We start from the raw sequence: 24773 nt of genomic DNA, 5'->3' as shown, positions 1-24773 counted from the left end.
TGACCAGCCTGTGATCACCGTGTGCACCTTGTCCCCTCACCTCAATCGCCTCCTCTGATGCTACACTGCAGGCGAGAGTCCCCGGGAGGGACGGGACATGTTGGAGAAGGAAGGGGGAGTTGGAGAGAGGTAATTGAAGCAGGCTGAGAAAATGAAAGAAAACATGATTTCCACACAGCTTCAAGGAAATAGCCCGAACAGGCACCTGGAATGAGAGATTTCTTCAAGGCAGCTCAGGAGGTCGTCAACAGTGTGAACCCCTCCAGCTGCAGCCTCCCCGGGCCTGGGCCCACGCGAGGTGAAGCCGCGGTTCTTTGGGTCCAGGCTGGCAGCTCCAGGCACCGGCTCTAAGTGGGCCGAGAGTTGGTAAAGTATCGGCCGTGCTCCGCCGAGCCTGCACCCCGCTCGGAGGGCCGGCTCCTGCCATGGCGCGCCGCCAGGTACCTCCCCCTGCTCGTTTAATCTCATCGAACACACGGTAAAAAGCAAACGAGATTAACATCATAAAAGGCTTTATGGTTTGGCCTCGCGCTCCGAGGACGCGCTGCACATTATTTATACGGCGATAAACCGACTCCCGCGCTAATTTAATTAGCACCCGTGTGGATGTGCGGCAGTACATGAAAGTGGCCGGGAGCCCACCCACGGACCAATGGGGCTCACGTGTGAGCGGGAGAAACCATGCAGGGCCGGGGGAGGGGGGTTAGACCACAGAGAGGCGCGGAGACAGGGCAAAAAGAGAATGGGAAGGAAAGACTGAAGATAGAGGCGGGGATGGACGGAAAGGGGGGAAAAGAGAAACGGATGAGAAGGGAACGGGGAGAGGGTGTGTCTGAGATTACATCGGAAAAAATAGAGGCATAGATGGGGGGGGGGGGGGGAAGAGAGAGAAAGAAAAGAGAAGAAAATACAAAGAGCAAGAAAACCAGAGAAGGATAAAGCATTTTAGAAGGGAGAAGATGGCTGAGTGTAGTAGAAAAGGGAAATACGGGTGTGTCGTGCAGCTACAGGGAGGAAGAGGGCAGATGGGGGAAAGAGAGATAACAAGCATTGGAAATGCAATAGGTCTCGCACCATTAGAGTTAGTGTTTTTAGAATTGTTTATGGTTTTTTTTTTAAATGTTTAGCATTTTTGTTTCCTGTAGCCAATGCTAAAGTATTACAAATAAAAAAAGCCATAAACATTTCTAAAAGCTCTAACTGAAATGGTCTGAGAACTATTGCACTGTGTGAGGGTGAGGGTGAGTGAGGGTGAGGGTGAGTGAGGGTGAGTGAGGGTGAGGGGTTGAGGGTGAGTGAGGGTGAGTGAGGGTGAGTGAGGGTGAGGGGTTGAGGGTGAGGTGTTGAGGGTGAGTGAAGGTGGGTGAGGGTGAGTGAGGTGTTGAGGGTGAGTGAGGGTGAGGGTGAGTGAGGGTGAGGGGTTTTGGGTGAGTGAGGGTGAGGGGGAGTAGTTGAGGCTGAGTGAGAGTGAGGGTGAGTGAGGGGTTGAGGGTGAGGGGTTGAGGGTGAGTGAGTGAGGGTGAGGGGTTGAGGGTGAGTGAGGGTGAGTGAGGGTGAGGGGTTGAGGGTGAGTGAGGGGTTGAGGGTGAGGGGTTGAGGGTGAGTGAGGGTTTGAGGGGGAGGGGTCGAGGGGGAGGGAGGGTGAGTGAGGGTGAGGGTGAGTGAGTGAGGGTGAGTGGTTGAGGGTGAGTGAGGGTGAGGGGTTGAGGGTGGGTGAGTGAGGGTGAGGGTTTGAGGGTGAGGGGTTGAGGGTGAGTGAGTGAGGGTGAGGGGTTGAGGGTGAGTGAGTGTGAGGGGTTGAGGGTGAGTGAGGTTGAGGGTGGTTGAGTGAGGATGAGTGAGAGTGAGGGTGAGTGAGGGGTTGAGGGTGAGGGGTTGAGGGTGAGTGAGTGAGGGTGAGGGGTTGAGGGTGAGTGAGGGTGAGGGTGAGGGTGAGTGAGGGTGAGGGGTTGAGGGTGAGTGAGGATGAGTGAGAGTGAGGAAGATCACCTGCCAATGTGAGCCCAGCATTCACTCGAAAACTGAACTCCAGTTGTCTTACAGGAAGTATGCAGCGGGTGTAGATAAATGGGTGAATAGTTGCGACAGTCAGAGAAAGTGTATCAGGCCCTGCGAAGATTATATTTCTATAAAGCGTACTGGAGCTTTACAAGGCCCCTTACTATGTCAAACTCAACCCTACTTGTTGGGCCCTCCGAAGGAGGTGAAGCTGGGTTGGAACAGAGGGAATCGAATCAGTAATTCGAAATAGTGCTCCCAGACATGTCACATTGGCGCTAGGCAGGAGTAAGTACGCCATCTCTGCAAAGAATGCTCATCAAACCAGAAGGCAAAATGAATATAGTTTCTACCCTGGGAGTCATCCATTAATTCTATTTTAAAGTGCCCCAGAAGTAAGGCAATGCAAGAACTCAGTTAAAGACGGTGCGAGATAACTGTATTCTAAACTTTTTTTTTCCAAACAAAAGGGGGCAAGAATTGTTCAGTTACAAAACAGCTGAACGAACTAAGTAGTGCAAAACATACAAAATATCAGGCAATAACTGGAGCCACGGTGGCTTGCACTTGAAATCTAGTAAAGCAAGCTTTGCCAAACAATGTCCACAATAATGTCACTCAATGGTCAGTTTGTGGCATTGTTTTAGAACAGTCGACGTTTCGATCCCTAGCTCCTAGATAAGGGGGATCATCATCAGGACTAATTTAAATACAATTGCCTGGTGTCTATCGTTGGAGCCTGTTGGTATAAGGAACAGGAAAAAGGGGGGAGGAAAAACAGACAACAGCGACCTGTCAGAATTACTGTAATAGTTGCATTTCAATATGTCAACAACTGGTGTAGGGATCAAGTGCCACCATATTTGTAGACAACATAAGTTAAAACAATGTTGGAGTCGGGTACTCGTGCCACCTGTGGGATGTGTGCTCCTAGATAGCACTTGTGCATGTCAGGAAAACTGCTAGCTTTGTGTTATTCGTGGCGAGGTATACTGTGCAAGTGTTTTCACAAGTGTTCAAGAAGGTGATACTTATGTTCTAATGGATTTATGGGGGTGATCGAGTGTGTGCGGAGGGTCAATTAATTTAGTGGCGAGACGTGGGAAGAGAAGTTTGCAAGGCGGCAGGGTAAAGTGAACGAATAGGCGGAACTTCGTAAATGGACTGCCTTACCCTAGTTCAAGCGAAATATTGCTTGAATCCGAATGATTAAGGTGTATAGAGCGCTGCGTCATTCCTTTTGAAAGAAAGTGATGAATGTCAGGGCTGGTTGCCGGGCATATGGCGTCAGAAAAGAATGTGAATAGCCAAGGGTTGAGCATTACCTTTTCTTTGCTCAGTGCGGTCCTTGGAAGTGGTTCCATGGTTCGTATTTGCTCGGAGTGGCTGGTAGGGCAGCTTAACCTCGCTGATTAGCGGTTTCTTGCTGTTGGAGCTGGGGAGTGGGAAAGGGTGTAGGTTGTGTCAGCGGTGCCATCCTTTACCATTGAAAGGTAGAAGGCATGGGGAGCACAAGGGTGCGCTCAGCATGATGATAAGGGCTTACCTCTTAGGAGTCTCGTGGAGGTTGCAACGGTGTGCGGCTCCGGTCCTCGGCACAATGGCAGGAACCTCGATAGTCTGAACTAGGCTTCGAATAAAAAAAAATGCGACACGGCGGGCAGGGGAGGGGGCGGAGCGGGTAAAATAAACAAACGAGACGGAGGGAAGAGAGGGGAGGGGGGAGGAGAAATGCGACACGGCGGGAAGGGGAGGGGGCGGAGCGGGTTAAATTAAACAAACGAGACGGAGGGAAGAGAGGGGAGGGGGGAGGAGAAATGCGACACGGCGGGAAGGGGAGGGGGCGGAGCGGGTTAAATTAAACAAACAAGACGGACGGAGGAGAGGGGAGGGGGGAGGAGAAATGCGACACGGCGGGAAGGGGAGGGGGCGGAGCGGGTAAAACAAGACGGACGTGCACGCGCTTATAAGCTCAATGCGCATGCGCATTGAGCTTAAAAGTCACGGGCACTGCAAGGAATCGCCACGATTCCTTGCAGTGGATAAAGAGTGGATAAGCCCCCATAGTCTCGCTTGTTCGATGCGCATGCGCATCGACAGGCGAGACCTAAAAAAAGGGATCAGATGCCCACAACATTACTTATGTTTTCAAACTCGCTTGATTGCCGAGTCTAGACTTTTGGCTTTGCCAATGCCTTTTCTGGTCAGTCCCTCTTTCTGCTCTATATATCTCCAGAAACAGAGGATGCCATCAGCTGCGATTTTCCGTCTAAAATTAAAAACACTGTATCACGATAACACAGCAGCTTCCACACCTCGCATCACCCTACATTCAGGTTATAAACCAATCAAAACAAAGACACCTTGCAGTCAGTAGAGAGTGTAAGCTACAATCCGTTGCACCACAAGGGCCTTGCTATAATAGGGTTACTTGGTTCCTTTTGCATAGATTTCGTGCCACTTTTCCCGTGCCTACTCTTTCCATGCTCAGCGCACACATCAGTACACCAACATCAGTGATACCCAACTGCAACATGGCACCGCCACACCTATTAAGGAGGAGCTGTGAGCCCCCCCCCCCCACCCTCTCTCTCCCCCTTTCTCTCCACTCTTTTCCTCTTCTCCCTTGGGGCCTTACAGAAACTCCTAACCACCAAGACCAGCCTATCCAGACGTACGCCTAATGTAACCACAAAGGCACCAACTATTATACCTGTATCGCCCTTGTATTACCACTGTATTGTATTATAACATTTCTCAATAAAAATCTTTGAAATAAAAAAAAAGAAGGAGCTGTGAATTTTAATTATATTCATTTGAGAATTTGTATAGTGTTGACCAGGACTTCACTACAGCCAGAGACATGAAGCGAAACCACTGGGTGAGGGGACCATGGCATGGGAGAGGTGGGGCGCCGGAGCACAGGGCTTACGGTTTGATGGCCGTCGGCAGCTCAGCTCTGCACCATGTGACTCTGGGCAATAGCTTACTTAATCTCCCCCCAACACCCCCATCACCTTTAGAACCTTAGGGATATGTAGTTTATGCTTCACAAACACTGGATTTAGATTTAGCATATGTGTATATAAACAGAGGACCTGACAGCGCTCAGTGCAGAACAGTAAAGAAGTCCTGAGGGACACAGGAACCATGGTTGGTCACATTAGACCGTCTCAGTAGCTGCGTCTTTGAGAGTTATTGTAATGTGCTGTTCAGGTGGAGCAGTACTTGACATTAAATTAATGACAGCGGTGATGTAAGAGCAGTGGCGTGTCATCAGCTTGCGTCCTCTTACCTTGGCAGGTGAAGCACTTGATGTGGAAGTGGTTGGTTTGCACGCGCACCACTTCGCCCTTGCAGGTGTCGTGACATCGGAAGCACTGGATGGCACTGGAGGAGCCGCTGCTGGGGCCGTACGAGTTCTGCTGGTAGGGCACTGCTGGCAAGAAGGGGAGACTTGAGGTTAGCAATGAAGGCAGCACGATAACATTTACTGTCCAACTTCAAAAACGTTGCTGGTTGCATTAATTAGAAAAATAAATAACACTTCCATGCAGGGGCAGATGACCTACAGGATTTTTGGAGATTTCCTGAGCGGTCTTCCCATCTGAAATCTAGGAGTTGCTGCGGCAGAGTTAGCCATGTGTCATGGGCTCCTGACATATGATTAAGTCCGCCGTTGTCATACTGGTATATCTAAGACACTGGACTGTAAGTAAATCCTCCAATTTGTAGGTATGACCTAGAGTCACCTTAGCTATCACACAAACCTCTTTTTCACTTAAAATGATGATAAAATATATACTTATAGACATGCATGCAGGGGCGATTGACCTGCCTTCTTCATCTATTGATCTCTTCAATTATCGTTCACGTTTTGCTTACACCCACCACAACATATGCACTGCTTTGGGCGATGGGTCAACCCACTTTATTCATTGACTCTGAGGGACGCCATTTTGCCTGATCACTGGTGCATTCCTGTCTGAACAGGAGTGCACTTGTGCACATGCACCGGCATTCCTGGACTGCTGCGGCACATGTTTATGTGAGTTCCCAAACCCAAATCTGTGTCTCTGACCCAACGGCTCCCTACCCCCAGAATCAGTGGCTTTTTCACAGTGGTTCCCTACTCCTAAATTGTGCGTGTCTCTGTGCCAGTCATGGTGTGTTCCTGTTCCACAGTCACTGCCTCCGTCCCAGTGTCCCTTCGCATTCCTGTCCTCGTCCCAGAGTAAGCAAGCCAATGTGCCAATGTTCCTGTCCCAGACGCAGCATGGCTCAACTCTGTCGCAAAGTCAATAAACCCCTCCTTTCTTTTATTTCCCAGATGTGTACTACTTTATATCAGCTCATCTTGTACCCAGATCCTCACTGCTCTGTGTGTCTATGTGCAAAGAGAGACCTGGGAACAGCTTTTCTATTCTTTCACTTAACACACATAGGCCGTTACTTCATCTTTATACAGTGACGCTCTTAAATGTTCCTAGAATCAAGCCGGAACCCCCAAATCTTATCTGAAATAAACACAAATACTCAGTTGCACTCCCTGCTGAAATTATCAATGGTACTGATGCATTCTGGGATGCTTCACAGCTGTCGGCACAAAATCAATTTCTCATGCATGGGCCACCTGCCAGCCATTTCGCCACATCCTTTGGAACAAGGCCAATGCAGGGACACAAACACTCTGCTTCAAAGTTCACAGAAAACACAGACATTCATATTTCATTTGGAAAGGGAGAATAATGAGGAGGGGCTCACAAATGAAACGCATGTTCACACATTGAAATGAGCAGCATTGTTTCAATTACACCATGTTTTGGGCCATTAGAGAGAAATCCGTTGTACAAGAACAGACAACACCAAGAATGTGGGCCATATTATCAAGAAAGGGCGATACATTATCGCCACTTTTATCGGCAGGAAACTGCCACTAAAGCGGCGATAATGGGCTTGATAATATGCCCTTGTGAATTTCCATAGAAGCCCAGGTTAACACCAGAACCTGGGCTGCTATGGGAATTCACAAGGGCATATTATCAAGCCCATTATCGCTGCTATAGCTGCAGTTTCCTGCAGCTATAGCGGCTATATGTGTTCTTTGAGCCGCAGCCTCACATTACGGGTGGTGAGGCTCTGCACCGCTCAGTTTTCCAAAGCATTATGAGAGTCTCTCTGGATGAGCAAATCTCAGCCTGACAGACTCTGACCATGTCAGGGTCAGGCAGCCTGACGCTTTACATGCTTAATGTGCAGGCACCTGGCAGCATGAACCAAGCATTGTTGGGCGGAAGATTACACAGCCCTGAGGGAAGTTACTTCATGAGCTCCTCCACCTCCTACCAAGAAGAAGTATCATCAACAATCAGTGCTGGGTGCTTCAGGTTTAGGCCCTGAAAAGCCCAAGGCTGAATGTCAAACAATGACGCTGGGTGAGGGTCAGCGCATCTCACTAACCCCACCTCCCTCTGAAGGTCCACCTCTCATTGGCGGACCCATGACAAGGTTAGCCAATGAAAGAAGATGGCAGGATCTTCTCTTTTTGCCTTACCTCCCCAACCCTCTAGTTCCTTTTGGTGCCTTTGTGCACTATTGTCATCTCCTAGTCCTGCGCCATCACTGCCGTGGGCCTGGGGAGTTCTTTTTGAATGTTTGGGTGCGTGTGTATGAATGTATGTGCATTTGAACACATGTGGATGGGTGTGGGTAAGTGTGTGCATGTATGTACTTGTGAATGGTGAGTCTGAGGATGTGCTCTTGTGAATGAATGGGGTGAGTGAGTTTGCTTGCGGATCGGTGGGTGCATGTATGTGTGTGAGCTTGTGAGTGGATATGCATGTGCACATATGTACCTGCCTTTACCCTCGCCTCTAGTTGAACATTTTTGAGCCGCCACTAGTTGCTGTCAATCTGGCAGCAGCAATACATTAAATGAACTCATCACAACAGTGGTATAGAATGCAATACTGGCCCCTTTCTGCACAATGTGGTGCCTGACCACACAGATGGTCCCAATTTACAGATATAATAAGGGATTATTAATAATAATCAATAAGAGGTGGTCAGTGGCACACTGTAGCAGCATCTCTTAAACCCCTTTATCAATACTGAAACCAGTGTTTAGCAAGTTTACTATGGTCCCTTGTGCAAGAAAGGAATATAAGCTGCCACATGGCTGAACATTGAAAGACAACCTTTACTGGGCACAGTGAACCACTCACATGCCAGGGCTGGATGCCACTGCATCCCCTGCACTAAAATAGTTAAACCCAGGAGTCCTCTAAAAGTGAATTTTGAGTGTATTTTCGTCATTAAGCTCTCACTCAAACGTACCCCATTAACTTGTTTTTTAACTCTGAAATATGTCTGTTCTCTTTTTATACTTCTTGATTTGTGTTCCTTATCCCTTCAATTTATTCCCTTCCTAATATGGGTTTTAATGTTTAATGTTGCGCTGTTGTGTCGTTTATGTTTTTCTTCAGCTCTCTTCATCCATTGGCCTGTTGTCGTGCCATTCACATTTTTCCTTCAGCTCTCTTCACCCATTGGCCTGTTGTCGTGCCATTCACATTTTTTCTTCTGCCCATATCAGCAGAGAGCAGAGTGTGAGCCCACTTCAGCCATAGGCTAACTTCGCTGTGAGTGATGGCGTTCTTCTTTATCAAAAAGAGCGCATCCACATGCCAAGCCATTCAATTCAACGCCAGCGACTACCATCAGACTGCATGCTATTTTAGATCCCAAAATTTTTTTACTTTTACCTATGTTTTTGTTTATAACACTGAGGGCCTACAGGTCCTCCAAAAATACAGTTTTACCAAAACCATGACAAAGCAAACAAGCATTGAGAATGCCAAAAAGATGGCGTCCAACTGCACAACTATTGGCTATGCCTAGGCTTGTTTCACTGCCCCTCACTCCTTTATTTACCTTGTTTCCCCTTCTCTTTGTTCTTTGTGCCATTTGTCCCCCTCTTTAATTTGGCGCAGAGTCGGCTGTACCTGTGTAACCAGCCTCATATTTTTCATGTATAATAACCACACAGAACTCTCTAGGGCCATTGGTGAATTCAAGCGCCATTCACATTTGGCTTCTGGCCAGCTTAGCCTACATCATCGGGCAACATGTCCGCCCCTTTTGGTCATTTATTTTCTTCACCGAGAGTGACAGCATTTTGCTCTTAGACGTGTGCACGTCCACCTAGAAAGTAGTCCAGATCAGAGTCGTGGCTGGTGGGCCAAAGTCTGCTTTTATGTTTTCTTTAATAATAATATTTGCAGTGATTTTTTTATTTATTTATATTTCCAATCGTTTTTTTTTTTGTTTTGCTTTTTTTGGTAAAACAGATGCACACCATCCTTAGACAGCCCCGTTATGTTCCTCTTCTGTGCCCCGGATCTCAGAAACAGTATATCCGGCCACCCGGAGCTCATGCCGCATGCGGCCCAAAGGCGTGCTCAGCAGGCATTAAATAAAATAAATACATGGCCACACGTGTTTGCAGCGTGTTTAGTTTGAGGTGGAAATGTCTGCATGACGCTGTATTACTGCACGCTGTGACAGGCTAACCTGACCTGCACCATGTGCTGCTTTGAAATGTCATGTTGTCACACGCTGTGATACATTGTCCCCTGCAGTGATGCGCAATATGGAAAACCTCGACATGAATAGATTAGCCCCAGGTTCACTGTGCCTTCCTCGCGCCCTCCTGGCCTCCCGCCACCCCGCACGAGCCCTCTGCATGACCTCACAGTCTCAGGCTGTTCTTCTATACTTACAGGATCTCTGTCTCTGCTCTACCTTTTCCCTCTAACCCAGGGCTGGACTGGAAACCCAAAGCAGCCCTGGCAGTTTTCTCAGACCAGCCCCTGGGGAAGCACTGCCTGGCCCGGGAGGCTGGAAACACATGCTTGCTGCTTTTGTTACTGGGGACCGGTATTGTAGCACGGTGGCAAAACCGGCCCCACCCTGCCTCCCAGGTAAACGCCCGATGCCCACTACAGCCTGTCCGGCCCTGCTCTCTGATCCCTTTCCCCCATTCACCACGGACTCTGCCTCTCCTCTCTCTCTGTTCATTTTACCCTCCTTGTCTCTTTTCTCCAGCCCTCCGTTCATAACATACATCTGTAAAGCACAGGTTCACCCAAGGGTACCTTGGTGCTGAATGACAGATGTTTGTTGCCCAACTCAATGGTACTCATTTTATCAATCTCAGAAGGCTGAGTGGACCTGCCAGGATTAAAAACTGTGACCATGAGGTCCCCTACAGTGGACGCATTTGACTCTGTTTTTTTCTGTCCCTCTCCAATATTTGCATAAACCTCCACAATTACTTCATTCTGATTTCTAGAGGTGTTCTGTGGCAGAACAAAGCTTAACATGTAAGAAAAGAAAAGGAAACCCTGTGGCCAACACGTTTTTAGGTCTCGCCTGTCGATGCGCATGCGCATCGAGCAAGGCGAGAGTATTGGCACTTATCGGCTCTTTATCCACACTGCAAGGAATCGTGGCGATTCCTTGCAGTGCACGATAAATTTAAGCTCAATGCGCATGCGCATTGAGCTTAAATGCGCGTGCACATGCACCCAGCCGCCTACTCTCTCTCTCAGCCTTCCCACAACTCCGCCCCCTCACTACTTGATTGCACGGCCGCTAGGCCGTGCCTCCCCTACTCTCCTCCCCCCTCCTCCTCTCCTCCCATGCCTGCCTCTCATATTGCCTTGCTATAACACTCTTTCTTCGTTTTACAACTTCTCGTTATTCACAATGCCCTTTCTTTTCCGCTTTCTTTGTGTTACATGGGGACCTTTGTGTGCTACTAATGGTGGCCTTTTATGTACATGAGCATTTTTGTCAGGATAGCCATAATACGGCCTTAAGATTTAGTTGGAGCCCCTTCATTATACTTTTGACTTCTCAGTTTTCACTTTTACTAACGAGACTCCGAACCTCCCTAATTATATTTTCGGGACTTTTAACCTCCGCAGCGGTAATTCAGCCCGTTGTTTATCTCGCCATCCACAACGGAGGTTCGCATTCTAGGCTTTCTCTACCTGTGGAGGCTATAACCTTGCCTTCCGGGTCGGGTGGTAGTCACTTCCGGGTCGAGGACGCGAGTCTCATCGAGGGTGATTCTACACAGGTACGGTTGGTTGGTGTTATATTGCGGACTTTATCTTATATCTTTTGGACACTGCTTGAATTAGATAAGTAGCTTTCAGTACTGGGATCGATCTACTAATAGATCGTTTTTTTTTCTGACTTTTTAGAATTCGAACACCACACGAACCCATGTGGTGTATTTTGAAGAATTTCTTAAACTCCACGATTGGAACCATAGATTTGTTGTTCGCATAGATATGCGTGAAGTTGGCGTCTCCTCTACACAGTGTGTTGAACCGTTTTAAGGGGTAAGAGACCACCTTTGTGTGGTGGGGGTAGGATTCATGACAGCTCAGTGCATGTACCCAATTATAGGCTACTTCAGTTTAATACAGGGGGCTGTGTCAATACATGTACCCGGGACACCAGGAACACTAGAACAAAATGTCATGGGTGCAATTTTGAAGACATGCGTCTCGTAACTGGAGCCCCGTTTCTGTCTTATCTGTCTATACAGCGCTAAGAGGGGTGTTATGATAATAAAATGGCTTCCAGCTCCGGCCCCCAGGTTGAGTTTGCTTTCTTTCCTCTGTTGACATTTCACCCCCGGCCTTCTCCAGATTCCGTTACAAGTGGACAAAGCACTACAGCAAGTGGTTGTGTGTATGGAACACCCTCTGCGGAGGCCACAGCGTTGTGTCGTTCTCATGCGGCCAGGGGGCATTTGCTAGCTTTTCCGAGAGGAACCCCTCACCCTCACCCTCAACCCCTCAAACTCACCCTCGCTCACCCTCACTCACCCTGACCATCACTCACCCTCAACCCCTCACTCACCCTCAACCCCTCACTCACCCTCACTCTCACTCATCCTCACTCACCCTCAACCCCTCACCCTCACTCACCCTCAACCCCTCACCCTCACTCACCCTCACTCACCCTCAACCCCTCACCCTCACTCACCCTCAACCCCTCACCCTCACTCACTCACCCTCAACCCCTCACCCTCACCCTCAACCCCTCAAACTCACCCTCACTCACCCTCAACCCCTCACCCACACTCACCCTGACCATCACTCACCCTCAACCCCTCACTCACCCTCAACCCCTCACTCACCCTCACCCTGACCATCACTCACCCTCAACCCCTCACCCTCACTCATCCTCACTCACCCTCAACCCCTCACCCTCACTCACCCTCACTCACCCTCAACCCCTCACCCTCACTCACCCTCACCCTCACTCACCCTCAACCCCTCACCCTCAACCCCTCACTCACCCTCACCCTCACTCACCCTCACCCTTACTCACCCTCAACCCCTCACCCTCACTCACCCTCAACCCCTCACCCTCACCCTCAACCCCTCACTCACCCTCACTCTCACTCACCCTCACTCAGCCTCAACTACTCTCACTCACCCTCAACCCCTCACCCTAACTCACCCTCACCCTCACTCACCCTCAACACCTCACTCACCCTCACTCACCCTCAACACCTCACCCTCAACCCCTCACCCTCACTCACCCTCACTCACCCTCACTCACCCTCACTCACCCTCAACCCCTCACCCTCACCTTCACTCACCCTCAACCCCTCACCCTCACTCACCCTCAACGCCTCACCCTCAATCACCCTCAACCCCTCACCCACCTTCACTCACCCTCACCCTCACTCACCCTCACCCCCTCATCCTCACTCACCCTCAACCCCTCACCCTCACTCACCCTCAACCCCTCACCCTCACTCACCCCCACTCACCCTCAACCCCTCACCCTCAACCCCTCACCCTCACTCACCCTCAACCCCTCACCCACCCTCAACCCCTCACCCTCAACCCCTCACCCTCAACCCCTCACCCTCAACCCCTCACCCTCAACCCCTCACCCTCAACCCCTCACCCACACTCACCCACACTCACCCACACTCACCCACACTCACCCACACTCACCCACACTCACCTTCACCCTCACTCACCTTCAACCCCTCACCCTCACTCACCCCCACTCACCCTCAACCCCTCAACCCCTCACCCTCCCTCACCCTCATTCACCCTCAACCCCTCACCCTCACTCACCCTCAACCCCTCACCCACACCCACCCACACTCACACACACCCACACTCACCCACACTCACCCTCACTCACACTCACACTCACCCACCCTCACTCACCCTCACCCTCACTCACCCACCCTCACCCTCATGCTAAAGATTTACAAAAAAACCCATTAACAATTCTAAAAGCACTAACTCTAATGCTGCGAGACCTATTGCATTTCTAATGCTTGTTAGTAGGAGTGCGCAGCTGGTGCTTCTGAATTCTGGGACTGACAAATCCAAAGGGTGCGTAGTGTTAATTCCACCTCATGCCCCTTTCACTCACCATTCTACACTTCCTGCCTCTTTATTTCACTGTTGCAGATTCTTTCATATATCCCTTTTCCCCTTGTTACTATTTCCTGTCTTTCATTTCCTCTTCCTTCACCCCTTTTTGTCTTTCTTCCTCTTGCTCAAAGTCTAATGTTGAAAAATTATCCCCGGCCACCAAAAATGCACTCCTATCCCCTTTCTGCAGAAATCAATCAATGTGTTAGCTTCCATCGCAGGTCCTTACACAAGTGACACACGCATGACTGTTTAAATAATTGATTAACTAATTGTTCCATTGTGTCAATTTTTTATAATTTTTTGTTGCATTTTGGTCGTAGTGACCTTTTGTCTTAGTTTCTATACTTTCACTATTCCAGCACTACCCTTCCCTACTCCATTCTTTTAGGGGCATTATATGTGATTTAATATGTACTCATTTTTATGAATGAATCTTATTTAATACACGTTGTGATTAAAAACAATGTTGTTATAATTATCTTTGTATGTACCTATTCTTGTTACGATTTAGTTAATTGCGTGTCTATCTGGGACCATTTTGTTTGTATCAATACTTCGCCCAGGTCCCAGTGACTTCTTGGGTTAACCCGTGTTTTTGCAGCACATAGGGTTCCCAGGCAAGCCCTGAATGCATCACTTTGTTAAGATGGGAAAAAATTCACAAGTTTTCCAAAAACAGGCAGGCCAGACTGGCCGTTGCGGGCACTGGGCAATCCCCCAGTGCGCCGCACGGGTGGGGGCCTGTTTTGGGCCCCTGGGGGCCGTTTTTGTTACAGGGCCGTTTTCGGCCCTGTAACAAAATCGGGCGAAAACCGGCCTTGGCAAAGAGCTCGGCGGCACCTCCAACCCCCGAGTGGGGAGGGGGACCGGCGAGCACTTTGCCAGGGCCGGTTGTGGTTCCCAGTCTGGCCCTGAAAACAGGGGTCTTCCAGTAATGGGGAATGGACAAGGTGGAACAGCTTTGGATATGTTTTCCCACTTTCATTACTGGCCCGCTTTTTTTCTATTGTTTTTAGTCTAGTGTATCCAACCTCTTGCATTCAATACACAGAGAGTGGGCTTTGGGCCAGCCCCCTCTAACACCTGGCTTGTTTGGGAGGGCTCCACTCACTCATTGGCATGAGAAATTGAAAGCACACTTTAGATCAACAAAGAGGAGTATTTTATTCTCACTGTAATGTTATTGGTTATTTGGGTGTATGTATACGCCTGCCTTCTAGGAACTGCTTCCATTTAACCTCATATGGGCCTATTTTACATCATAAACTAAACTCAACCATCACACGTTTGTCACATCCAATTCTATATCGAAAGCATGCATTGCATACAAAAAGTACGTTTTTAAAAACCTTTTTCTTACTACTGAAGGACACATTGGTTCACTTACGGCAAAACAAACGAATCTGTAGGGACTCCAGAGAGCTGTTCCTTCAATGTTTTGCATTAGAGGAACACCCCTTAAGAGTCCTTCTCAGCCACATTTAGCTACTGCGCCTCTGATAAGATTTAGTGTGCCTGGAATATCGCCAGCTCCTGCCATTGGGCTTCTCCTGAAATATATATTCACTGCACTCAGATATTCTGTCAAAGCAAATTGGTCTGGCTTAGAACAGAAAGTGCAAGACCAACATTTTGGCTTTGCAAATGCTTGCTCTCTACTGAAACTCTGACAGCTTTGTACTATTCAAAATTGGCAAAGTATATATATATATATATATATATATATATATATATATATATATATATATATATATATATATATATATATATATATATATATATATATATATATATATATATATATATCTGTGAAGTTGCAAAATGTTCAAATTTGATCGTTTATTTGTAGAACTTATCAAACCGCTCTCCACGAGTAATGATTGTGTATGAGCATAGAAATACCTTGAGACTGCATAATGTAGGACCTATAGCGTAGAACAGGAGGATGAAAGGATTAGTTAGATGGCTCGCACAGTTCATATCTGCCATCTCTAATCATGCAGCTATATATTTTAGCAAGCAGGCACTCCAGAATGACGTAAAGTTTCCCATTTCTTGTGTACGAGTAGCCCAACGAGTTCTGTTTTTTCTCTGCTTTCTTGTGCCTACTGAGACTACATCTCCAGAAACCTACTCAGACTCAGATCTGCTACAGGAATCTTGAAAGTCTCTGGGAAATCACCTTCATTTGTGGGCACCAGAATTTATTTCTTATCATCAGGCACAAAAGGGGGCTGTAAGGGGAGGAGAAAGATGGGAAATCAGCGAGAAAGGGAACAAGCAAGGGTGAAAAAGAACCTGCAGGAGTGAGAGTGAGGGGTAGATGAAAGAAGCATGAGGTGGAATCAAAATCAGGCAGCCTTGATAATTGTCAACCTCAACATTCAGCTAGGCCGGCAGCAGGTTTCTGAGAAAAGCTTTGGGCCTGGCACTTTTACTTTTCCAAATCAAGCACCGAGTGCAAGTATCAAAATGAAAATAAGAAATAGAGTACAAGTATCGAAAGTAAGAACTGAATGAGTTTCAAACACCTGAAAGTTTAAACTGGAGCTTTTGAATAATGTCACAACATTTAGAGCTCAGGGGTGAAAGCAGCAGTTAAGAAAGCAGGCGGCGACTTGGATGAGTGGTTCAAGTGAGCAACTAGACAACGTAACATTTGTGTTGTGTTGTATTGTATTGGCTTTATCTAACGGTTACTACCACTGAAAAAGTATGATTTGGTGGCGAGTAGAGCAATACTCCAGGGCCTATTAGTGCTACGCTTAACTTGGCTTGAGATGGAACAAGCTTTGGCAAAGGTCTGACTTGCATTTTGAAACCTGATTAAAACGGAAAAAGCCTATAGCAGTGAAAAAAACACAACAAAAAGCTTGCTTCTGGAATAACGTGCAGCTGTGATTTAAAGTATTTAGGGACTTACAAGCCCCCTGCGCCGCTGGTACGTCACTTTTAACGTGGGAAAAAGTGATGTACCGGCGGCGCAAGAGGCTTGTAAATAAGCCCCTTAATGTGCAATGATACAGATCACTTTTGAGATGTAAAATATTCCTTCCTTCATGCATTGCAATGCAAACAGTCCACAGGAGCCAGACCGCTGCGCCAAACAGCCAATAGCATGAGAAGTGAGAAAAACACTCTTCTGGGCGGAGCCAAAGGTCCCTCTAAAGACATTTCAAACAATTGGTATCAATAGTTCTGTGCTGCGGTGTCACTGCCAAGCCAGGCCTGCGTTAGCCAAGGAAATTGGCCAGTAATGCATTTAATGTCCTTTTTTCTGCACAAGGAGTGTCGTACGCTCAAATCTGTAGAGCTTTAAGGCAAACATAAGAGAAACAGCAAATTGATTATTGATAATTGATGAATGTTCTTGATTCCCGGTGAGGAATCCTGATCAATTGCAATTGTCATTGGCAAGACAAGCCGTTAAGTCCCTGAAGCAGAGTCTGAACACCTCCTTCCTTTCTTGAAATAACTTTCTTATTCCCCTAAAGGTTAAATGAATGAGTACAGTAATCTGCAACAGCCCCGAGGGTCAGGAGTGATCATTGTGAATTGAGCTGGTTTCCGCCGCCTCCACATCCACTCACCCCCGCCCCTCCTTTGAAAGCTCTTTGAAGAAGAATAAACTCTACATTATATAGACCTCAGTTTATTTGAGCAGTAGTGGTAAAAGCAGATTTCATTTTAATCACAGCCTATTTGTGGTGAGTAAAAATCCCAAATATGCCTTTGTAAAAGAAAAAATGCAGAGGAAACTATTCACCGTTTATACAGTGCAACGACAAACGGAATATTCTCTCACCACTTAAAAACATATTTATGAAATGCTGGTATTCAGTCACGTGACGCGCAGAGCCCTGCGGCCGCCGTTTAGACTAAACAGTGTATTGGTCCCATTGTTCAGTTGTAGCTCGTGGGAGGGCACCTGAGAGGTCAGATCTTCGGATGTATCCCCACGAGTGCTATAGGGTGGGTTTTATAGTACGGTTTGTGTGTCAGTGTCTCCTGCCCCCGTGTGTGTGTGTCACTGTCTCCTGCCCCAGTGTGTATCACTGTCTCCTGCCCCAGTGTGTGTATCACTGTCTCCCGCCCCAGTGTGTGTATCACTGTCTCCCGCCCCAGTGTGTGTGTCAATGTCTCCCGCCCCAGTGTGTGTGTCACTGTCTCCTGCCCCAGTGTGTGTCACTGTCTCCTGCCCCAGTGTGTATCACTGTCTCCCGCCCCAGTGTGTGTCACTGTCTCCTGCCCCAGTGTGTGTGTCACTGTCACCTGCCCCAGTGTGTGTGTCACTGTCTCCTGCCCCAGTGTGTGTGTCACTGTCTCCTGCCCCAGTGTGTATCACTGTCTCCTGCCCCAGTGTGTGTATCACTGTCTCCCGCCCCAGTGTGTGTGTCACTGTCTCCCGCCCCAGTGTGTGTGTCACTGTCTCCTGCCCCAGTGTGTGTCACTGTCTCCTGCCCCAGTGTGTATCACTGTCTCCCGCCCCAGTGTGTGTCACTGTCTCCCGCCCCAGTGTGTGTGTCACTGTCTCCTGCCCCAGTGTGTGTCACTGTCTCCTGCCTCAGTGTGTGTATCACTGTCTCCCGCCCCAGTGTGTGTCACTGTCTCTTGCCCCAGTGTGTGTCACTGTCTCCTGCCCCAGTGTGTCACTGTCTCCTGCCCCCGTGTGTGTGTCACTGTCTCCTGCCCCAGTGTGTATCACTGTCTCCTGCCCCCGTGTGTGTGTCACTGTCTCCTGCCCCAGTGTGTGTCACTGTCTCCCGCCCCAGTGTCTGTGTCACTGTCTCCCGCCCCAGTGTGCGTGTCACTGTCTCCTGCCCCAGTGTGTGTCACTGTCTCCTGCCCCAGTGTGTGTATCACTGTCTCCCGCCCCAGTGTGTGTGTCACTGTCTCCCGCCCCAGTGTGTGTGTCATTTTCTCCTGCCCCAGTGTGTGTCACTGTCTCCTGCCTCAGTGTGTGTCACTGTCTCCTGCCCCAGTGTGTGTATCACTGTCCCCTGCCCCAGTGTGTGTCACTGTCTCCTGCCCCAGTGTGTGTATCACTGTCTGTGTGTGTCACTGTATTCTGTTCGTGTGTGTGTCGCTGTCTCCCGCCCCAGTGTGTGTGTCACTGTCTCCCGCCCCAGTGTGTGTGCCATTTTCTCCTGCCCCAGTGTGTGTCACTGTCTCCTGCTTCAGTGTGTGTCCCTGTCTCCTGCCCCAGTGTGTGTATCACTGTCTCCTGCACCAGTGTGTGTATCACTGTCTCCTGCCCCAGTGTATGTGTCACTGTCTCCTGCCCCAGTGTGTGTCACTGTCTCCCGCCCCAGTGTGTATCACTGTCTCCCGCCCCAGTGTGTGTCACTGTCTCCCGCCCCAGTGTGTGTGTCACTGTCTCCTGCCCCAGTGTGTGTCACTGTCTCCTGCCTCAGTGTGTGTATCACTGTCTCCCGCCCCAGTGTGTGTCACTGCCTCCTGCCCCAGTGTGTGTCACTGTCTCCTGCCCCAGTGTGTCACTGTCTCCTGCCCCAGTGTGTGTATCACTGTCTCCTGCCCCAGTGTGTGTGCCTCTGTCTCCCGCCCTAGTGCGTGTATCACTGTCTGTGTGTGTCACTGTATTCTGTTCGTGTGTGTGTCGCTGTCTCCTGCCCCAGTGTGTTTGTTACTGTCTTCTGCCCAGTGTGTGTCACTGTCTCCTGCCCATTGTGTGTCACTGTCTCCTGCCCCAGTGTGCGTCACTATCTCCTGCCCCAGTGTGTTTATCACTGTCCCCTGCCCCAGTGTGTGTCACTGTCTCCTGCCCCAGTGTGTTTATCACTGTCCCCTGCCCCAGTGTGGGTCACTGTCTCCCACCCCTGTGTGTGTATCACTGTCTCCCGCCCCAGTGTGTGTCACTGTTTCCTGCCCCAGTGTGTATCACTGTCTTCTGCCCCAGTGTGTGTATCACTGTCTCCTGCCTCAGTGTGTGTATCATTGTCTCCTGCCCCAGTGTGTGTCACTGTCTCCTGCCCCAGTGTGTGTGTGTGTCCCTGTCTCCTGCCTCAGTGTGTGTCACTGTCTCCTGCCCCAGTGTGTGTGTGTGTGTGTGTGTCCCTGTTTCCTGCCCCAGTGTGTCACTGTCTCCTGCCCCAGTGTTTGTGCCAATTTCTTCTGCACCTCTGTGTGTGTCACTGTATTCTGTTCGTGTGTGTGTCGCTGTCTCCTGCCCCAGTGTGTTTGTTACTGTCTTCTGCCCAGGTATGTGTCACTGTCTTCTGCCCCAGTGTGTTTGCCTCTGTCTCCTGCCCCAGTGTGTGCCTGTCTCCTGCCCACTGTGTGCCACTTTCTCCTGCCACAGTGTGTGTGTTGCTGTCTCCTGCCCAAGTGTGTTTCACTTTCTTGTCCCCCAGTGTGTGTGCCTCTGTCTCCTGCCCCAGTGTGTTTATCACTGTCCCCTGCCCCAGTGTGTGTCACTGTCTCCTGCCCCAGTGTGTGTCACTGTCTCCTGCCCCAGTGTGTTTATCACTGTCTCCTTACCAGTGTGTGTCACTGTCTCCTGTCCCAGTGTGTGTGTGTGTCCCTGTCTCCTGCCTCAGTGTGTGTCACTGTCTCCTGCCCCAGTGTGTTTATCACTGTCTCCTTACCAGTGTGTGTCACTGTCTCCTGTCCCAGTGTGTGTGTGTCCCCCTGTCTCCTGCCTCAGTGTGTGTCACTGTCTCCTGCCCCAGTGTGTGTCACTGTCTCCTGCCCCAGTGTGTTTATCACTGTCTCCTTACCAGTGTGTGTCACTGTCTCCTGTCCCAGTGTGTGTGTGTGTCCCTGTCTCCTGCCTCAGTGTGTGTCACTGTCTCCTGCCCCAGTGTGTGTGTGTGTGTGCCTGTCTCCTGCCCCAGTGTGTCACTGTCTCCTGCCCCAGTGTTTGTGCCACTTTCTTCTGCACCTCCGTGTGTGTCACTGTATTCTGTTCGTGTGTGTGTCGCTGTCTCCTGCTCCAGTGTGTTTGTCACTGTCTTCTGCCCAGGTATGTGTCACTGTCTTCTGCCCCAGTGTGTTTGCCTCTGTCTCCTGCCCCATTGTGTGCCTGTCCATTGCCCACTGTGTGCCACTTTCTCCTGCCACAGTTTGTGTATTGCTGTCTCCTGCCCCAGTGTGTTTCACTTTCTTCTCCCCCAGTTTGTGTGCCTCTGTCTCCTGCCCCACTGTCTGTATGTCACTTTCACCTGCCCCAGTGTGTGTGTCATTGTCTCCTGCCCCAGTGTGTGTGTTTGTGTCGCTGTCTCCTGCCCTAGTGTGTGTCACTGTCTCCTGCCCCCGTGTATGTGAGTTTCACTGTCTCCTGCCCCAGTGTGTGTGTGTATCACTGTCTCCTGCCCCAGTGTGTGTGTTTGTGTCGCTGTCTCCTGCCCTAGTGTGTGTGTCACTGTCTCCTGCCCCAGTGTGCAAGGAATTTTCCACTATCCCTCCACAAATATGATATCCTCATAACTAGGGCGTGAACCTGCGAGGCCTACAGATGGGAATACAATGCTATACACTGCTGCATAACATGCATCAGTGCACCCCTGTCTCAGCTAAGTATGCACACCTGCCTGCCCTAGTATCCTAGCCAGAGGTCTCCCTGTCTGGTGTCATCTTCATCCAGTCTCTGCGTACCAGTATGTGTCTCTGTCCCAGTATGCCCATCAGTGTCTACCTACTACACGTATGTCCCCCATCTTCTCCATCGGCATTCAAAATCGAGCCCTCGGCTGACTGTGCTCTTTCTTCTCTAACACGCGGTCCATCTTCCGCCATCTTGCTCCTGCTTTTTTTCTTTGCTTGTGAGGTCCCTCAATGTTACCTCACTGAGCCCCACTCTTTTCAATGCTTACACTATCCCTCCGGCCTCTCTAATTAGAACTTTGAGCCTCTAAATAGAATGTCTCATACTGATGACACCCACATCATCATGATAATCTCATCTGCACTCAAGTAAGATACTTTTCCTGTATATCTGCAGTCATTATCTGTATAAGTAGCAATTTTCTTGCGATAAATGGGGATAAAACAGTGGCTGTCTTCATGGGCACTCACTCTTCTGTGTTTTCATCCCTCTGGTGGCCTTCAGACCTGCACCCCATGGCGGTCCCTCGTACCTCAGCAGGGAATCTTGGTATTCTTTTGACTCTTCCTTATCCTTCGTTGGTCTGGTTGGATGTCTTCCTCCTCTTTCTACTATCTCTGAATGGTTCGGGTAACAATCCCTCTTCTCATTTCTTCTCAGAAAACTGCTGTTCAAATTGTCATCCTGTCCTGTCTTGATTATGGGAGCTAGGTCTTTCTTGTTTCCTCCCGCTATCTGTTCTATCGCTGTTAGATGGTCCAGAATGCTTCGGCCCACCGCATTTTCATATTTTCTGACCTCCCCAATCTCTAACCATCTCAAACCCCTCTATTGGATGCCAATGTACACACTCTATACTTTCAAAGCTCGCTGTCTCTCCATCTGTCCCTTCATATTACTGGCCCTGAGCGGCTCCATAAACCTGGAGTAAGGCAACGCAGCGCACACTCTGCCCTGGGGAGGCGTTCCATGACCACTGAGTAACTCCCATGGTTTTTGACACATTCCCAGATTTACCAGAACTGGTAAACCTGGGAATGCGCCAAAAAGATCCTCCTTCCCAGGAGCGGTGTAGGAAGGACAGATATATTTCTCCTTGTTACTTCTTCTTTCTAGGTGTGCTGCATTCTGCATAGAGCAATATGCCTCTCAGGATTTTTTTGTGTGCAGGAAGGGGGTGTATGTCATTACAACGCAATGTTTTACATCGCAGTACTTTACGCATGTTTTACAACGCAAGTCGTTACCACGACTTGCGTTGTTGGGGGCTGGATAGTGAATAGTTTAATTTACTATTCCAACCCCAGTCCCTGTGGATAGTAGAGAAGGAGTTGGATAGTAAATTAAACTATTTACTATCCTGGAGCGCCCCCCCAGCGCAATTCATTGTTACAACTTGTGTTGTAAAAGTTGCGTCATAAGGGAACTGCGGTGTAACATCCGCGTTGTAAAGGATGTTCCCCGAAGGAAGCGAATGGCGTAACAATAGCGCCCTCAGCCCCTGTGATGTGGGGGGGCCCTGATCTCCAGGTGGCCCCCTCAGGCACTGTACACGGGCGTGCCTGAGAGCTCGTAACAGGCTCCAGAGCGTGCGGGGGCCTCTTCCATGCACTTTGCAGTGGGCCTTCTCCAGTTTTGTTACTCCACTGCAGGAAGGTGTCCCATCCTGCACAAAAAGAATCCTGCATGCAATGCAAGCACCCTTGAACCATGGTGCAAGCGTGCCTGTGTTGGAGCTAGGCTGCCATAAGGGCTCTAGAGCAGAGGAAAAAGCAGGAATTTGTGTGTTGCCTTAAAAACGGCGCAATCCTACCCTTCCTGTCAGGCAGCGCAGCAAGGTGACATGCCGCGCTGCACTGAATGATTTCATAAACATGTGTCTTTCCTTCCCAGTGTACAAGTTCTCTAGTTCGAGTACAAGCGTTCCCTCCTGCCAAGAAAGAAAGCATCTGTTATGCTGCTGTCAGTGTCAGTATTCCCGCTCTAGTGCCATTGTGTTCCCTTTCTCAGCGTCAGAGTCTCACGTGTCCCAATGTAAATATCTCCCTGAGATAGACTCCGTGTTCCTAGTCGAGGTGTGCATGCTCCTGTCTGAATGTGTGTTTCCCTCTTCCATAAACTGGCTTCCAGTGCCACTGCATTCACTGCATCCAGTATCAGGCTGAAGAGTGAATGAATATAGCTTTATGCCCAGTCAATAATTTGACGTAATGAGCATTTTCATTGCCATTATTACACCCAGCCCTATTTATTGAATTCCCTAAAAAAGGCTCATATTGAGTAAGTTGGTTTTTCAGCGTTTTCATTTAGCAAAAACATAGTCCGAAGGATTGAGAGTGATTTACAGAGGAACCAGACTACTTTAGACATTGTTATGTCTAAATTTATACAAGACCTTTTGAGTTTACTAAAGGAATATAATGTACTTAAAGGAGCTTTCAGCCTGCTCGCCTCCTCCACTGTTGTGTAGCGATGTCGTTCACATTTCTCTTTTTTTCTAGAGTTTTATATAACGCAAACTTGACCCGAAGGTATCAGAGCGCTTAACATGAGCACCAGTTACTTTACACAAGGACGCATTTATTTCTGTTGGGCACGGGGAGATGAAGTGATTTTCCCAGAATCACAGGATGTTGAGCGTCATTGCCGAGACTCGAGCTCCCCAAATTTGAGATCAAACGCTGTAGCCCGTTAGGCCACATCCTCGCTCTTGTATCCTCCACAGCATGCAGGAAGGGCCCGTAGGACAGCCCATTTCAGCCGCTGGATAACTTCACTGTGAGAAGTCCTCCTTGTGAATGCCATCACTCACAGCCACAGTATTCCACGCTATCACAAGAAGCATCCTCTCACACAAAGTAGTTCCCTTCAGTGACAGGGACCTCTGTAGAAATATGTGCTTTTTGAACCCAAAAGGCCTTTTTGCTATCGTTTTTTTTAGATTGGCAAGAGTGGCAGTTCCAACCACAACAACTTTCACAAAAACCATACCAAAATAAAACAATCATAGACAAAGCGAAAAAGCTGGCAGCCAAGGTTATACTTATTGCCTTTGCCACTCTTACTTTTTGACGCACAAGGGAGGGCAGTGGGGGGAGAGATTAAATGATTTGCTCAACATCACACGATGGTGAGATGAGACCGAGATTTGAACCATGTTCCCATTTCCAAAGTCAGCAGCTCTAGCCCCTAAGCCACATCTGTTCCCCTTGATTCTGTGGCAGTGACATCATCAAGAGAAGGCAGGCATGGGCCTAATGTCCAACCACAGTGGCTCTTTTTATCTGTTTCTTCGTAATGTTCGTTTTCTAGTTAGACACTTTTTTTGTTTCATTCTTAAAATCTCCCCTTAAAGAACATTACATGGGATTTACATCAATCCTCCTATTCTAATGATTCAATGGTAATTAATCCCAGTCAACATCATAATATGTAGGGGGAGGTATGTGGCAAGCATCAATGACTAATTTGCCATCAAACATTTATAGGAGTATTCCAGTTCACGTTCACAATTAAGCCTGGGCGGAAACCTACACTACGCTCGTGCGGTTTGAGTATCTACGCACTACGCGAATTGCACGTGGCAAGGTGTAAAAACACGTAGCGTAGCGGGCATTTTTTGCCTGCTCACGGTCCTCAATGTCAATTTGGCAACCGCGAGTGAGCAAAATGACATCTGGCGAGACTTTTTCCTCGTTCGCGATCAGCAACATCAAGTTGCC

The 24773-nt window shown here is 48.8% G+C and overlaps 1 protein-coding gene across 1 annotated transcript in view; it reads right to left on the bottom strand.

The window, feature by feature from the left end:
* Nucleotides 1-24773, bottom strand: part of LOC147668937 (actin-binding LIM protein 3-like) — a gene marked incomplete at its 3' end in the record, with an annotated part of 333512 nt that overhangs the window by 155768 nt on the left and 152971 nt on the right. The window contains exon 2 of the mRNA XM_086948335.1: nt 5294-5437. Within this exon, the coding sequence (XP_086804461.1) occupies nt 5294-5437 (144 nt within the window). The remainder of the gene's footprint in view (nt 1-5293; nt 5438-24773) is intronic.

The sequence above is a fragment of the Lissotriton vulgaris genome, unplaced genomic scaffold (assembly GCF_964263255.1).
Source record: "Lissotriton vulgaris unplaced genomic scaffold, aLisVul1.2 SCAFFOLD_1320, whole genome shotgun sequence".
Taxonomy (NCBI): Eukaryota; Metazoa; Chordata; class Amphibia; order Caudata; family Salamandridae; genus Lissotriton; species Lissotriton vulgaris.
The sequence above is the reverse complement of the archived record's forward strand: the minus strand, read 5'-3'. Positions and strand labels throughout refer to the sequence as shown.